This window comes from Astyanax mexicanus, chromosome 17 (genome assembly GCF_023375975.1).
Source record: "Astyanax mexicanus isolate ESR-SI-001 chromosome 17, AstMex3_surface, whole genome shotgun sequence".
NCBI classification, from domain to species: Eukaryota; Metazoa; Chordata; class Actinopteri; order Characiformes; family Acestrorhamphidae; genus Astyanax; species Astyanax mexicanus.
Genome location: NC_064424.1, coordinates 20,815,797 through 20,833,646, shown reverse-complemented (window position 1 = coordinate 20,833,646; position 17,850 = coordinate 20,815,797). Strand labels below are relative to the sequence as shown.

Sequence of the window (17,850 nt, the reverse complement as noted above, 5' to 3'; positions counted from 1 at the left end):
ATTTTACATAGATGTAAGATATGAACCTCAGTCATGCAGCATCATTATATTAACTTAAAGAACAAAAATAAATGATCACCAATTAGACTACTAATCATTGGCAGGCAGTAGTGCATCTAAAACTAGTAGATAATCACCATTTAATAGTTTAAAAAGCATTTAGGTCGAGAGCTGTGCCTTCACCCGAAAGATATGCCCTGACATCGTACACAGTGTCTGCTTACACTGAAATTATAAACCTGATCTGATAACACGAGCTCTGCCATGCTTTACACAAGCATTCCTCAAAGCCTGCAGGATGAATTCAAACAATAAAATGTGAAGCATGTACGCCATACTGTCCACCCCAGGAGCGGCCAGATATGCCATCTCACTATCTCCCCAAATACAGGTCATAAAATTATCCAGAAAGTCAAAAAGAACCCAAGGACAATATAAAAAAGCACTGAGCAAGACTGGGATTTATGGCACAATAGCACAGCAGAAATAGGATCTTCCTGTTCTGCAATGGTAAGAGCAGATCATTCTAAATAGGCCCCACCATGTCTGGTGAAAGCCTAACCCTGCTTTTTAAAATACCATACCATACCAACTGTGAAGCATGGTGGCGGTATTGTTTATGGTTTAGGGATGTTTTGCTACATCAGGACCTGGAACTCATGCAACCAGCTTGAGTTGGGTCATATAATAAGATAATAAAATATTTTGATAATGACTTTTTAATAAATAAAAAAAGGCGTAAACTGCAACCCGAATGCTAATTTTGAAGTGTCAGTGTTTTCATACCCATTGTGAGGCTCAACAGCTTCTGCACCCTGGAGTTAACTCCCACTATTCTGTATAATCCCTGCTCATCGATGCCTGTTAAGGAGATTAAGGCAAAAAAATTAGATACAAACATACATACATACATACATACACACCTGATATTCTTGAGTTTTATTAAGTCTGTGACGCATTGACGCAAATTGCATCAAAAATTGTGCATTGATTAGGATTGACAGCCTAATTACTCAGGAATGCATCAATGCACCAACATGATTCATACATTGTGACAAAGAGGGAACCCAGTTGTTTCTAAAAATAAAACAGACCTCCCGCTGAACTGAAGTGTTTTTGAGAAATTTAGAGGTGGGTATATATGTATATATAAAGAAAAAAATACGCCTGGTGCTGCTCATGTATTCTGTCACAGTAATAAGCCATGTAATTAACTGACAAAAAATAAGCACCATCAATGGCGCATTTAAAAAAAAACATATAAGATCAAATTGTATTTAATGTTTATGAATGTATTTTTAATGAACCATACAGTTAAACGTTCTCTAAATACATACAATACCCACAACAATGCTTTGACACCAACATAAGTCAGTGCTGTCACACAAAAACCTTCATAAAGATACCTTGGTTACTCATTTTTTTTTACTTATTTATATAGCTCTTTTTATATATATTTTTTTTTTCCATTTTCTCCTAATTTAGCTAGGCCGATTGTCCCTACGCAGCCATATATTTCCCATCACTTGTAATGCCAACACACAAGGAGGGTGAAGACTAGCACATGCCTGATACATGTGAAGTCAGCGACCACCTCTTTTTGAACTGCTGCTGATGCAGCACTACTGAGTAGCATCACAGCGCACTCAGAGGAAAGCGCAGCGACTCGGTTTCTACACATCAGCTCACAGATGCCTTGTGCTGATCGACATCACCCCTTGAAGTGATGAAGGGAAAGAGTGCCATCTACCCACCCAGAGAGAGCAAGGCCAATTATGTTCTCTCAGGGCTCTGGCAGCTGATGGCAAGCTACATTAACAGGATTCAAATCTGCAATCTCTGGATTTGAGTGATTAATGTTACGTATATTGTTTACCCCAGGCTTGAACAACTCAAATTATCTGTTTCATTTACAACAAGTTTACACGTTTGCGGGTTTAAACTTAGTGAGTGTGCCTCAAATTAAGCCCACCCTACTCGCAAGATATCCCCTGATCACTTGCAATGCTTCCGACAGATCTCAGATCTGATACTTAAGCTAACTGTGGATCACAATGGGAGTGTGATGAGGGAAATGAGCATCATCTACCCAAGCAGGGAAACCTAGGCCAACTTCAGCCAACCTCAGACTCTGGCTGCTGATGGCAAACCAGCATGACACAGGATTTAAGCTTGCGATCCTCAGGCACACACTGTCCGTGTCTTATCCATTTGAAAAATCATCTGTATCTGTAACTCTGCCTCAATTAATGATGAAATAGAGATGATTTTTTCACGTCTTAGTCCTCAGTAGTCCTCATGGTGATGGGCAGGGACCTTACAAATGTTAATGTTCAGACTGTCCACAAAGCCTAACCTCTGAACGGTCGTTATCAACAACCCCTTGAGGTGCATTTTACAGATATGTTGGACTCTTCCCATTTCATTGGTAGTAACACAATAAAACATTTTATTTCAAGTGATTTTGGAGCATTTCTATTGGTTCATTAATCATGAAGCCTTGACTGTGTAAAGAACAACAGGCAAATTTATGATTCAAGTCCAGGCTTATCATTCACGGCACGACTGCAAATGGAGGAAACAGTGGCTATCTGACAGATGGCCTAGATGGCAAGCAATTTGTTGAAATGACCATCCTGTTTCTCCCAGTCCAATAATGCACCCTCTTTTAAAGTCTGTCAACTGTGAAGTATGTCTAGCAGTCAACTATCTCTCACTAACAGTGCTTTTTCAACGACATGGAACCAGCATTGTTCTGGTTTGCAAATCTAATTTTGAACAAGTTTGCCGTGTTTTCACCAAAAAACGTAGGATCCGGAACCAGGAATCTTTGTTTGCAGTGAGAACGAAGAATACTAGATTCCTTATTGCGAACTCTGACCGCTTCTGGTCACCATTGCAGTGCAACGCCCTCTGTTGATGATGTATGATGTGACGGTTTGAGGGTTCCACTAACACTGGTGAAAACGTGTGCTGGTTCGCTACAAAGCACTACGATTCTTCTATAAAGCCAAACATAACTGGTTCAAGAACCATAGTTCTGTTGGTGGAAAAGAGCTATAAAAAGTAAAATATACGGGCTAGGAGTGGTCCAGCAGACTAAGTGCTGCCACTATGATTGGGAGATCGCTGGTTCGAATCCCGTTCACGTAGCTTGCCATCAGGTGCCGGAAAGCAAGCACAATTGGCCTTGTTCTTTCTTTAGGTGGGTCGATGGAGCTCTTTTCCGTCATCACTTCAAATGGTGATGTCACTCAGCAAAAGGCATCTGTGAGCTGATGTATCAGAACCAAGTAGCTGCGCTTTCCTCCGAGCGCGCTATGATGCTACTTGGTAATGCCCGAACAGAAATGGTTCAAGAACCAGAGTTTTTTGTTTTTGTTGGAAAAGCTATATAAGAAGTAAAATATCTGGGCTACGAGTGGTCCAGCAGACTATGTGCTGCCACTATAATTGGGAGATCGCTAGTTAGAATCCTGTTTATGTAGCTTTCCCTAAGAGGCCACAATTGACCTTGCTCTCTCTCTGGGTGGGTAGATGGCACTCTCTCCCCACATCACTTTAAAGGGTGATGTCTATCAGCACAAGGCGTCTGTGAGCTGATGTATCGAAACCGAGTCGCTGCGCTTTTCTCCGAGTGTGCTGTGATGCTATTCAGCACTGCTGCATCAGTAGCAGTTCGAAAAGGAGGATGCATGTGTTAGTCTTCAATCTCCTGGTGTTGGGGCATCACAAAAAATGGGATAAAAAGTTTTTAAATAAATAAAAAAAAGAAGAAGTAAAATACCCAAAAATGATCCAAGATTTTTGTGTGACGGCAACAACATTCTGACTATAAAAATAGCCCAATCAAAACAGCATACCTCTCGTCTCAACAGCGTAGATGAACTTCTTGATGACATTGAAGCCAATCACGTCTAACTGGGCCACTAAACAGAAATAAAAACAAGGAAGATTAGAGAGTTTACCAGCATACTCGCTTCTCTACAATGATAAACAAATGCCGCGTAAGTATGTTGTATTTGTATTTCGCACAGATGGACTCCACATGTGAGCAAGTTTGTAGCAGATGGTGAATTAGGAGCTGTCCATCGTAGCACTTACTGGCTTCATTCTGGTTGTCTTGATTCAAGTTGTACACCTGGAATGAAATACAGAACGACACAGTCTGAGTGACACGGATATTTAAAAAAATATATTTTTTTTTCAGGTAATGGCAAAGCTGTGAACAGTGCTTAGAATTAAGCTGCAGAATTACACAGGATTACATATCTATTTACATTCATTGTGCAGGTATTATACAAGCGTAATCCCCTTCCAAATACCTTTTTGATGACATAATCAAGCTAAAAGGCTTAATATAATGTTTAATGTATCGAAAGAACGTGAATGAACGGCACCTTATTTTTTTTTTCATTGTTTATGGTGCTGTAAATGTGGTTTCAGATCTTCTATTCGCATCTAGAATGAACGCAGAAACATAGACATGCTTGTGAAAGCTATGTCTGTTAACTGGAAAGACCTGTTATGTTTCCCAAAGCCCATTAACCTTTAATGACTAGTCTACTTCGCTTACAATAATTTGCATGTATTTTTTGATGTTCTGTTTTATTAGGGCTACATATTGACAACCACTAGTGAGACAATATGTATCATGATATAAGAGTTTCAATATATTCTGTAAGGAATGTGAAAGATCTTGGGATTTTTTAATCACATTTAAGGAAACTTTCATAGTATAAAAACTATAATATATAATTATATATTATATATTATATATTATATAATATATCATAACAAAGCAATCTGAAGACAAGAGTATAAAACTGCTATCTAGTGGGTAAGTCAAGCGCTGGATGTTAATCTACACAGATTTCTCTCCTGAAAACGGTTTATTTGGGTGAGAAAAGCACTTATGTTTATTACAGTAAGCTTAGATTTCCAGTATTTTAGCATGGTTAGCAACAATGCTAGCTGCACTTAGCGCTAGTAAATGCCACCTGACAGAGTGTTCCTGTAATGGTGAAATGAATAAAAAATGCAGTGGTTTCAAACGTCAAATAATGCAAAGAAGATAAGTTCATATTCATTTAGAAACAACAACAATACTAACGTTTTATCTAAAGGAGAGTTTTAAATCAATAACTGGTGGAATAACCCAGATTTTTTTATCACAGCTGTTATGTGTCTTGGCATGCTCTCCACAAGTCTTTCACACTGCTTTTGGGTGATCTTATGCCACTCCTGGTGCAAGAATTCATTCCATAGGTTTTCAATAGGATTCAGGTCTGGAGATTGGGTTGGCCATGACTGCATCCACACCACATTGATCTAGCTCTGTGGAATTGAGATTCGTCCTGCTGGGAAAAACAGTTCTCAGAGTTGGGGAACGTTGCCAGTGCAGAAGGAAGCAAGTTTTTTTCCAAGATAACCTTGTATGCGGCTTGATTCATGTGTCATTCGCAAAGACCAAATTGCCCAATTCCAGCCTTGCTGAAGCATCCCCAGATCACCACCGATCCTCCACAGTGGGCGCTTTTACACCTCTGCACGTCTCCATCTAAACATTTGGTGGCCAAAGCTGAAAATTGGACTCATCTGAGAACATGATCTTACTCCAGTCCTCTATAGTCAAATTCTTATGATCTTTTGCAAGTTTTAGCCTGGCTCTTCCTTGCTTTTAATTGAAGAAGGTCCTTTTTTCCAGCTTGAGTCCTGCATCTAAGAGATTTATGATTAGGATGTTTTGCCATTCTTTTTATAGGTCACTTGATGTCATCCTGCAGTTGCTGACTGACATTCAAATAAGTTGACGGTCAATCTAAAGACCTGAACTCCATTAAAAAAAACCTCTGAACTAATCATGTAAAATGTAAGTTGGATGAACTGCTTGAATGTTTGTGCCAGGAGGGGAATAAGGTCACCCAAAAGCAGTGTGAAAGACTTGTGAAGAGCATGCCAAGATGCATGAAAGCTGTGATAAAAAATGTGGATTATTCTACCAGTTATTGGTCAAAATTGGTATTATTGGTAATTCCACCAAAAAATTGATTTCTGAAATCTTAAAACATTAGGATTGTTGTTTCTAATTGAAATCCTTTTTTTTTGCATTATTTAAGGTTTGAAAGCACTGTACCCTTTTTATTATTTAGATCATTTCTCACTTTCTGCAAATAAATGCTCTATATGACAATATTTGTATTTGTAACTTGGGAGAAATGTTATCAGTGGTTTATAGAATAAAACCACAATGTTAATGTTACTCAAGTAAATACCTATAAATAGCAAAATGAGAGAAACTGATCCTTTTGAAGTGGTCTCTTATTTTTCCCAGAGCTGTTTCTCGCACTTTTTGTTGTCTGTAGTGTACTGATTGTTCCGTGTTGCACTGTTTTGGTTCCAGAGGAACGTAATTGTGTTGCACTGTGTACTCAGATGGAATGACAATAAAAGCCTCTTGACCTGACTTGACTTGGGAATTGTCCTTGCAAACAGAGAAGTGACTCGGGCGGAAATCACAACCACATTCAATGCAGGAGACCCACAAACATATACCGTATTTTTTGAACTATACTGAAATAACATTATATAGTTATACAGGAGTTTCAGTTTATTTCTCCAGCAGTATTAGCATTAGCTACCCTGCTGCTAACCCTAGCTAGTACTGCTGGGGCAGCATTAGCATTAGCTGCTAACCTTTCCAATCTCTAGCTCTTTGGTCGTTTAGAGGTGTGTATAATTTTTACATTTACATTTAAGGTATTTAGCAGACTCTCTTATCCAGAGCTACTTACAACAGTATTATCTGCCTGTACTCTGCTGCTAACCCTGGCTAGCACTGCTAAATGCTAATGCTAATGCTCCAGCTTTAGTGGGAATCTGGAAATCTAAGCTTACTGTAAATAAACTGAAGCGCTTTACTCACCCAAATAAACAGTTTTCAGGAGAGAAATCTGTGTAGATTTACATCCAGCTGACTCTGTCTGACTCGTCTGAAATTGTTTTTTTTTAAGAATTACATTTTGTTTACTTAACTTAGCTTAGCTTTACAGGTTTTGCCACCTGCTGTAATTAAAAGGAAAACTTGGTGACTACTACTACTAGTTACTTTTCCAAAACTTTCTGGCTATTTTTATTTTTCCAAAAACTTATCCAGGCCTGGAAATTGCTATTTTAAAATTTCCATGACTTTTCCATATTTTTCATGACCGTACAAACCCTGTAGTGTGCGAAAAATACGGTATTCTGCAGGTCAGTGTAGAATCTGTAGCTACCATAACATGTCAAAATTCTTTTAGCACGATGGTGCCTTTGTCACGTTACACCCCAAATAAATATGCACTGTGTCACTGGGTCGCTTTAATGAGCAAAAGAATGAGGAAAGTCAAATCCTGTAAATGTGTATCTGTTGAAGCGCTACATACAGTAAGGGTTAAAGCGCATCAACCTGAACTGTAATTAAACTGGCTCTGTTACATAACTATGCTGTTGTGCATAGCCTTCTGGAAAACAATCTGCATTACAGTTACGGTTGTGACACTCCCTGCACCATAATTCATCAGAGGTACTGTAATCTGTGCTATTTTCACACTGACAGAAATGCCTCCAGGCCTTGAGTGAATGCTGTCTCATTCTCACCAGCCTTGAGCAACAAGACTGAACTCTAAACTTAGTTCACACTGAACTAGTTCACACTGAACCTGAGCTGCAGGATAGAGTATAAATCACGCCAATACACTCATTGACTATAGGCTCTAGTACCATGTTGGCACTCTAACCTAGATACAAGCTGAGAGATGGTTGAGCATGGAGGCATACTGGTTGATTACTGGTTGATTACGGCATCTTGCATCACGTTTGCCTACAATTGTTACAGCTGGGCTTGTAGATCCTGTACACTGCACACAGGTTATCAAAGCTGGCATGCCAGCTGGTCCCAAAAACGCTTGCCCAAGCAATAAATCTGATAGTACATCTCAGGAAAACCTAGGAAGTGCTGTAAACTGGCATTTGAAGACATTTCTGAAAAAAAAAATCTTGCTTTGTGTAAGTGTATGGGCGAGCACTACAACAAAAAAAAAAGAAAAAAAAAGAGACCACTTAAAAATAATGAGTTTCTTTCAATTTGTCTAATTGAAAACCTCTGGAATATAATCAAGAGGAAGATGGATGATCACAAGCCATCAAACCAATCTGAGCTGATTACCAGGAGTGGAATAAGGTTATCTAAAAGCAGCGTGTAAGACTGGTGGAGGAGAACATGCCAAGATGCATAACACTGTGATTTAAAACCAGGGTTATTCCACCAAATACTGATTTCTGAACTCTTAAAACTTTATGAATATTAACTTGATTCAGTACGAGCTCAGTCCTCGGCGCAATGTTTAGAAAAGATGCATGTGTTAGTCTGTGGGAGGCGCCGGTAACAAAGGAAAGACGGATAAACACTTCAGAAATGAGGAGCGTTTCCAGATATTTTAGATTAAGAAGATAAAATGTCTGTATGTAAAATCACGATTACTCCATTTTGAAAATCTAAAATATAAAAGTGTATTTCAAATTAACCGAATCAATAGTGAAAATCGCCCAGCACTAAATCACACCACAACTAAACACATATGCCAGCGGTGGACCAAACAGTCATCTAGACCTCTAGACCCCCCCCCTCCCTCCCTTTCTCCCCACTAAGCCCCTTATCATTTCTTCTTCTTATCCTCAGCAACAAGAAAAGTGCAAAAACAAGACTGATTCCTGTACACAGAGTTTCACTATTTAATGACTCTTTTTGTTGCACATTGTATTCCAGTATTCTGAACACTGACTGGCTGGAAAATCAAACACAAGCCATATTTAAGTAGAGTATTTAAGTGGATTGAAGCAGCTGTACCTTCCACTTCCCACACAAGGCAATCTGTACTCCCTCACCCGCTATGCTATTCCACTTCCTTCCTCCTCACACATAATAGAAATCTGCTCTAGATTTTATGTTTTCTCGCTTCATGTCTGTTTCAGGTTTTTTATTCTTACTGAAGTCTATTTATTGTACTGATCCTGAACGTTTCAACAAGACACTTTACACCTCACAGCGGAACACTCAGTACTCACAACCCACATTTGCTAGTGGGTTTATAGCCTTGAGACAACTGGCCAATCACAATACCGGGAAAAATGCTGAGAACTAAAGCTACGTTCCATTTGAGCCCAGATGTTTCCATCTTATTTAACACACCTACAGGACGGATTTCCTACTCAGAAAGAGCCTCTCCAACCATGAGCTCAGAATCCAAGATGGCTGCTCTGCACATCAACAGTAGTAATGCAGCAACTGCTGTGGACATGCATGTAGCATATAGGAGAACTATAAATAATAGGCCACTTAAAAACAATTGATTTTACCAAATTGAAAACCTCTGGAATAGAATCAAGAGGACGGCATGAAGTGATCCAAAAGCAGTGTGTAAGACTGGTGGAGGAGAACATGCCAAGATGTATGAAAACTGTGATTAAAACAGGGTTATTTCACCAAATATTGATTTCTGAACTCTTAAAACTTGAATTATGAATATGAACATGTTTGCTTTGCATTATTTGAGGTCTGAAAGCTCTGCATCTTTTTTGTTATTTCAGCCATTTCTCATTTTCTGCAAATAAATGCTCTAAATGACAATATGCAATGTTCATTTTCCAGAGCTGTAGATATTAAGATATTAGATATCAAATATCAGTAATATCCCACAGTTACGAAAAGGGTGCATCCCTACTTTTAACAATCTTTGGTAACAGTTTTCAATAAGGGTCACAAGCAACAGTACTTAACAGTAATAAACACTGTTTAAATGTTATATAATGTTTAAACAAATGATTAACTGCCACTAGTTAAGACATTTTCAAACATTACTAAATGTTAATTCTTAAGAATTTTAACAATAACAAATTGAGGCATTACTTTTACATTTTTGTGATGATTCTAAAATGCCTTAACTAGTGTCAACTAATAATTAGTTGAGACATTCTGTTGTAAGTGCTGTTAATTAATGTATTCTTAGTGCAAAATGTTACCCTTTGTGATCAGCTTTAATATTTGCACAGTAAAAAGGACAATGTAAATCTAGCTCTGTGTTATGCATGCAGAACTTGGTTACAACCAGCAGAGATTTACAGTCTAGGCCTGCTGAGCCATTAAACAGGAAAACACTCTCTGTAGGGATTTCCAATATGTGGAAGCTGCTGCACACACACTGCTGTGTAAAGCTAGACTTCTGAAACAGGCTTTGTATCATAGAGCAGTATCTGATCTGCTTTTTGCTGTGTTCTTACTCTGAAAGTATTGCTAACGTATTGGGCAAGGTGACTTTTTACTGGTTAGCATGTTCGCCTCACAATGTTGAGTCCCTATCTGGGTGGAGTTTCCATGTTCTCCCTGTGTCTGCGTGGGATTCCTCCAGGGGAATACAGTTTCCAAACACAAAAAACATGGAGATCTGGTCAATTTTATACTCTAAATTGCCCTGGTGTGTATTTTTGTAAGTGTAAGTGTGTGTAAATGTATGTATGACTGTATAGCCAGATATGTTTGGTCAAACCCTCAATGCAAAGTGTCCGATAACAATAATATCTTTATTTATATAGCATCTTCCATACATACAAATGCAGCTCAAAATGCTTCACAATGAAATTAAAGTGTAAGTCCATATTATTTTGTTTCTAAACTGAAAGCAGAAGCATTTCTGAGTAAAAAATAGACAGAGTATTGTGTTTATTGGTACCAGTGTGCTGGTACGACCATCCCTGCTAAGCTTAATATATTCATTCTAAAAACTGGGGTGTCGGGTCGCTTTTCGCAGGAGTTCTTCAGGCCACGCCACGCATCTTTACGTACTTACGTCACACGTACACCTTCTAAAAGAGGATCCGGCTCAGTTTTACTGAACGCAAGCAGCTGGTGGAGCAATGGAGACTTCAGAAGAGGAAACTCAGAGCTCAGTAGCTCATTCACTCATAGTAAAAACAAAGAAATGAAGGAGTGAAGTTTCTTACTGAGCGCGCTCTCTCTCTCTCTCTCTCTCTGTCTGACTGAACATAACCTGGAATCGGATTCATCCGCTCTGAAAGGAGACCGCATCACACCCGCCCAGTTTAAAATGATTCTTCCACATGCTCTGTGAAATTACCTATTCTCACCAGAGAGGGCCCTAAATTCCCCAAATCCCAAAACTTATGCACATCAGCTTTAAATAAAACAGAAAAATGTAAAACAATGAGTAATATCAAAGAAATACAAAACAAATAAAAAGTAAAGTGTCCATTAAATAATATTAAACAAATTAAAAACGTTAAATATTGAAATATGCAGTCCTCCAGGTGGACGGTTGTTTCCGGTTGAGAGTATGCTGTGCGCAATTGGATGCAGCTTCTCACCAGTGTATGTGTGTGTGTTTGTGTGTATGTGGATGAGTGCTGAATATAATGGTTGTGTAAAAAAGTGTAAAAGGTGATTGTAAAGCATCCTTGGGTGTCTAGAAAGGTGCTATATAGTAAGCGTAAAGTGTTTATGAGTTCATGCTGCTTTTATTGGTGTAACAGTCTCTACTGTCTAAAGAAGACATTTTACTAGATTTTTGAGCATTGCTGTGAAAATTTTGATTGCATTAAGCGACAAGTACACTGTTTTTTTCTTAAACTCATCCCAAAAGTATTGGATGAATCTCCATCATTCCAAAGAACACAGAACACCTGGCATTAGACATGCGGCCAATAGTTTCATGTTTGTTAATCTGCTTCAGATTAGGGCTGCAACTAATGATTATTTTGGTAGTCGACTAATCTGATGATTATTTTTTCGATTAGTCGATTAGTCAACGATTATTTCTGCCATGTCCTCCATCTCTAACAACAATATAAACGGCTAAACATGACATTTAAATGTCTAGATGTTGTGGAAAGTACTGATATTTAGTGATTAACCCTCCTGATATGTTCCGGGTCAATTTGACGCGTTTTAAACTTTGAAGATCTAGGAAAAATAGTTAAAAGTATTTTTTTCAGTATGAAACTCCTTCTGCTTGTCTTAATTAGTGTAATTAACATATAATATGAAAACGTTTTGTCTAACATATTTGCAACCACCCCCTGCAAAAGCAAAAATTAAAACAAAATTGCAATGTTATGTTTTAATGTTATGTAAAACTACTGTTTTAAATGTTGGTCTTTCAAAAGTAATAAAGTAGTGAAACATTAAAAAGTCTGAATATGTATTTTTTTATTATTAAAAAAAACGAGTGAATTATCCTAATTAAACTATTACTTTTTAGAGGTAAGGAACTTCATTGCACTAAATATTGATAGAATAATCAGTAATGGAGTTAGTAATGGGAGGGTTACATATGTAACCTGTTGTGTTTGGGCACTTTTGGGGACACAGAATGAGTGTAAACTGTGTGAGTGAGCCATTTACCCATTATCTCCCATTGCACTTCTGTCCCCAGCACTTAAATTAATCAATATTGTCGATTATATCGACTAATCATTGCAGCCCTACTTCAGATAAGACTCCTATTCTTTTTTTTTTTATATAATTTTATTTCTATTTTTTCCCATTTCTCCCCAATTTAGCACAGCCAATTACCCAAACCACTCATTAGTACTCCCCCTATCACTAGTAATGCCCCAACACACACATATGTAATGGCTGCAACTTAAGGTAGCTAAACACATTCATTAAAAGTGATTTTAAAGTGATCTTATAGTGATCTTGTTTTAGGTCCACAATCAACAATCATTTTAAACCCCCCTCGCCACCCTCCTCGCCACACACCCTCATCAACACCCAGTGCCTGGGACTGATAAAAAGGTTCTCGGGGAACACTGCGCATGTTTTTGTCGTCTGCTACACTTAGCACGATAGCGAGACATGGGCACACGGTGGCCTTCTGCTGATGAAAGATAAATGAACGATAATGTCAACATACCGGCTCTCTCCCATCCATCGCTTCCATCCACAGCCTGCGGTCCTCTTCTGACAGAGCCTGCATTGTTATCATCACACCAGGCCTGAAACACACACGCACAAACACACATACTCTTTGTTAAGATTATTGTCTTCTTTAGGGATGCTCCGATTCAATCACGTGATTCAGAATTGAAGCAGATTCATGATGTTCAGTATTTGAATGGATCACACGTTGGATATTTTAATCCTCATCCAGTTCTGAGTCTTTTTTTAACTGTGGTGAACAGAGTGCCATAAGGCTGGGTGCAGCAGCATTAGCATTAGTGGCTAGCCCTAATGCTGCTGCACCAAGCCTTATAACACCCTGGGTTTTCAGGTAAGTCAGGGTGATATTAGCTAGCGGTTTATCCCATCTCACATAGCTTGTTTTAACCTGATAAACACACAGACTACAGTCCGATATACTTGCATTTGAATGGCGAAAGAGCTAACGCTTAGTGTGGTTAGCGGGTAATGCTAATGCCGCTCCAGTAGTGCTAGCCAGAGTTGGCAGCAGGCTACAGGCCGATATACTTGCCTATGTACGTCAAAAAACTAGAGCTTAGCATGGTTAGCGGGTAACGCTAATGCTGCTCCAGTAGTGCTAGCCAAGCTTAGCAGCAGGCGACAGGCTGATATACTCACCTCTGAACGGCGAAAGAGCTAGCGCCTAGCACAGTTAGCGGCTAATGCTAATACTGCTCCAGCCACGGTGTATAAGTTTACCTAAAGCTCCTGTATAACACTGTAAAATTTATATTTGGTGTGCACCAGATTAGAAATCCAACCGACTATTTTTTTGGAAAATTTGAGGATTTTAAGTGCGCCTTATGGTGCGAAAAATACAGTATTTTAAAGTTAATTTCATACTAATTTATATAAAAATAAATGTTCTTTTGAAAAAAAAAAGTTATTTTTCAATAGACTTCCTTTCTACCTATCCAACATATCCAGCCACAAATCAATACTACACCTAAAATAAATATATTATCATATATAATAAAAAGTATGTGAACCTTTGGATTTAATAACTGGTTGACCCTCCTTTGGCAGCAAAAACCTCAACCAAATGCTCTTCACAAAACTGTTTCAGTTCAGCAATATTCTTGGGATATCTGGTGTGAATTGCTCTCTTAAGGTCGTGATACCACAGCATCTCAATAGGGTTGAGGTCAGGAGGCGTATTTTCTTCTGTTGAAGCTGTTCGGTTGTTGATTTACTTCTGTTGGGTTTTGGGTCGTTGTTCTGTTGCATCACCCATCCTCTGTTGAGCTTCAGCTGGTGGACAGATGATGTGGACAGAAAATGTCTTTGCATACTTGATGACGGCAATCTGTCCAGACCCTGAGGCAGCGAAGCAGCCCAAAACCATGATGCCCCCTCCACCATGTTGGGATGAGGTTTTGATGATGGTGTGCTGCGCCTTTTTTTTTTCACACATAGCTCAGTTTTGGTTTCGTCTGTCCACAGTATATTTAGCCAGTACTGCTGTGGAACATCCAGGTGCTTTTTTTCTTGCAGCAATTAATGCAGAAATCCAAGTAATCTCAAAGTATTCACATACTTTTTCTTGCAACTGTATATAACTAGTCAGTTTTCTTTGTTTTTTTTTAGCAAAATAAATCCTTTTACGTTCTAAAATCAAAGGACTATTTTGGCTAAGTGGATAGATACCAGGTTTAATTTGTGGTTTTAGCTCTTTAGCTCTATTTACTACCATTCATTTTGGACAAACTGTTACTTGTTTTCTATCTTTACAGCTTTTATTTGTGGGCAGGAGTTGACTTGACGTGACTCCTGACCTGACGTGACCGTGTGGTGTGTGTGACATGAGATTACTGAGGTCTTTAAGTCTGTGTTTATCTGAACAGACCTGCTGTTGTTGAGACATGCTGCAGTGGCTTTGTTAGGGAATCTGTGCTTCGGCTCGGCACTCTATATTTTGCTGGTGGTATTTTTCTCCAGGCCTCTGACATCAATTTTTATTAGGCTTTATTGCTCCCTACTGGGAAGGAATGCTCACATGAGCAGCCTTTCATGTAAACAGAAAGATTTCACAAATTCTGATGATTTGAACAGAAGAAAAATGGAAGCATCTGGATATGACTAAGGTCTAAATCATCACATACATTTAGTGGGGAAAAAAAAAGGAAAAAATGAGGTTTAATTTTTGTATCCACTGAATGTTACTCTCAGTGACAGAACCTTCCAGTTTGGCCCTGCAGAGGGAAAGAGGCCAATCATTGCTACTCTTGGCTCGAAAAACTGTTAAATGTGTTGTATTGTGAAACAGGACTGTGTAACACTGCATAAACAGAGTCATATTTGTGTATAATCTGGTAATACTATTCTACTGCCTCAGTTTACAATATTTACAACACAATGACTGTTTTGTGTCTCTCAGCTTGTCCAGAAATGCATGTGTAAAATCTGTTTGTGTCATTTGTGTCAGGTCTAAAGTGCAAATTATATTTCCTGACTGTAGGGGAGCCCAGTAGCAAGACATACTAATTCTCAATTGTATATACAGGGGTTGGACAATGAAACTGAAACACCTGGTTTAAGACCACAATAGTTTATTGTGGCGACAGACAATTCTGGTGGAAACAAGAGAGCTGAGGTGCACATTGAATTCTGCCGTGATTTGATCAGCCGTGGTTTTATGTTTTTTTGGATACAATCCAGGTTAGCACCCAAACATCCCTTTCAGACAGCTTCCTCTTCCTCCACAGTTAATCCTGTTGGATGTGGTTCGTCCTTCTTGGTGGTATGCTGACATTACCCTGGATACCGTGGCTCTTGATACATCACAAAGATTTGCTGTCTTGGTCACAGATGCACCAGCAAGACGTGCACCAACAATTTGTCCTCTTTTAACTCTGGTATGTCACACATAATGTTGTGTGCATTGCAATATTTTGAACAAAACTGTGCTCTTACCCTGCTAACTGAACCTTCACACTCTGCTCTTACTGGTGCAATGTGCACTTAATGAAGATTGGACACCAGGCTGCTCCAATTTAACCATGAAACCTCCCACACTAACAGGACAGGTGTTTCAGTTTCATTGTCCAACCCCTGTATATAATGCTTCTTTAAACATTGCTATGTTTGTTTAAGTTGTTGTGATTTAAAACTAATAAAACAAACCTCAGAAATTAATCATTTTTTGACTGACAACAATGAAGGTTTTTTTTTTTTTATAAAACGTCAGTGTCTCTTATTACTGCAGAAAACAGCAAAAACAGGCAGATAAACAGAACAATTTAAACAAAAGCGTGCGCACACACACACACACACACACAAATCACTGTACACACAAGGCCATATTCCTCCCATCTCACACTGCTTTCACACCTTCAATTACTTCACCTGTACTGCTTCCATCACCATGTCTCTGCTCCTGACCTTCACTGCCACTACTGTAATACAGCTGTATGACTGTGTGTGTGTGTGAATGTGTGTGTGAATGTGTGTGAGTGTGTGTGTGTGTGTATACCTGATGAAAATGTGCATGCGTACGTGGCTGTGTATACATTTGCCTGATTTCTATGCATTAAATTAAATTGGAATTTATTGTTTTTCACAAAGGTATTCCTAAACACAAAGTAGAATATAAATGCAAATATTTTACCCTGTCATACATTTCTCTACTCTTAGAAAAGAACTCTCTCTCTTCTCTCCATCTCTCTCTCCCCGTCTCCATCTCTCTCCTTCTCTTCATCTATCTCTCCATCTCTCTCTACTCTCTCTTAATTTCTCCATCTCTCTCTACTTTCTCTTAATTTCTCCATCTCTCTCTTTCTTTTCATCCCTCTCTCCATCTCTCTCTACTCTCTCTTATTCTCTCCATCTCTCTTTCCATCTCTCTCTCTCCATCTCTCTCTCCTCTCTCTATTTCTCTTCATTCCTCTCTCCATCTCCCTCTCCTCTCTTTCTCTTCATCCCTCTCTCCATCTCTCTCTACTCTCTCTTATTCTCTCCATCTCTCTCTTTCTCTTCATCTCTCTCTCTCCACTCTCTCTTTCTCTTCATCTCTCTCCTCTCTCTCTTCATTCCTCTCTCCATCTCTCTCTCCTCTCTTTCTCTTCAGTCCTCTCTCCATCTCTCTCTACTCTCTCTTATTCTCTCCATCTCTCTCTCTCTTTCTCTTCATCCCTCTCTCCATCTCTCTCCTCTCTCTTATTCTGTCCATCTCTCACTATCTCTCTCTTTCTCTTCATCCCTCTCTCCATCTCTCTCTACTCTCTCTTATTCTCTCCATCTCTCACTATCTCTCTCTTTCTCTTCATCCCTCTCTCCATCTCTCTCTACTCTCTCTTATTCTCTCCATCTCTCTCTACTCTCTCTTATTCTCTCCATCTCTCTCTTCTCTCTCTTATTCTCTCCATCTCTCCCTTTCTCTTCATCTCTCTCCTCTCTCTCTTCATTCCTCTCTCCATCTGGGGACACTGGACCCCGAGCTGCTGCTGAGAACAGCAGTAAAGTCCAGGCTCAGGGTGGAATATGCCTTTTTTAAGTTGACTCATAATATGCTGACTTTTAACCGAGTGTGGGGGCAGAATGAGGTTTTGTGTGTTCCTAATGAGGAGATTTTGGATTTATCTTTTTAACATTTTTTTGCTTTTTGTTTTTGTTATTTTTGTGGGGTTTAAGCAACATATTTGAGACTTTTTGAATTTTATGGGTAGTTTGTAGAATTGTTTGTGTTTCTGTTTTTCATGTTGTGATATTAAAGTGAGGTTTAAAAGTCTCTCCATCTCTCTCTTTCTCTTCATATCTCTCTCTCTCTCTCCTCTCTCTCTTTCTCTTCATCCCTCTCTCCATCTCTCTCCTCTCTCTTATTCTCTCCATCTCTCACT

General features: G+C 38.9%; 1 protein-coding gene across 3 annotated transcripts in view; it reads right to left on the bottom strand.

Moving 5' to 3' along the window:
• Positions 1–17,850, bottom strand: part of LOC103037817 (rho GTPase-activating protein 26) — a 182,792-nt gene that overhangs the window by 54,614 nt on the left and 110,328 nt on the right. For all 3 annotated transcript variants that reach the window (XM_049466306.1, XM_049466305.1, XM_049466307.1), the window contains exons 11-14: positions 12,969–13,050; positions 4,105–4,141; positions 3,864–3,929; positions 787–861 (exon numbers count right to left, since the gene is read on the bottom strand). In XM_049466306.1, coding sequence (XP_049322263.1) covers positions 787–861; positions 3,864–3,929; positions 4,105–4,141; positions 12,969–13,050 — 260 coding nt within the window. The remainder of the gene's footprint in view (positions 1–786; positions 862–3,863; positions 3,930–4,104; positions 4,142–12,968; positions 13,051–17,850) is intronic.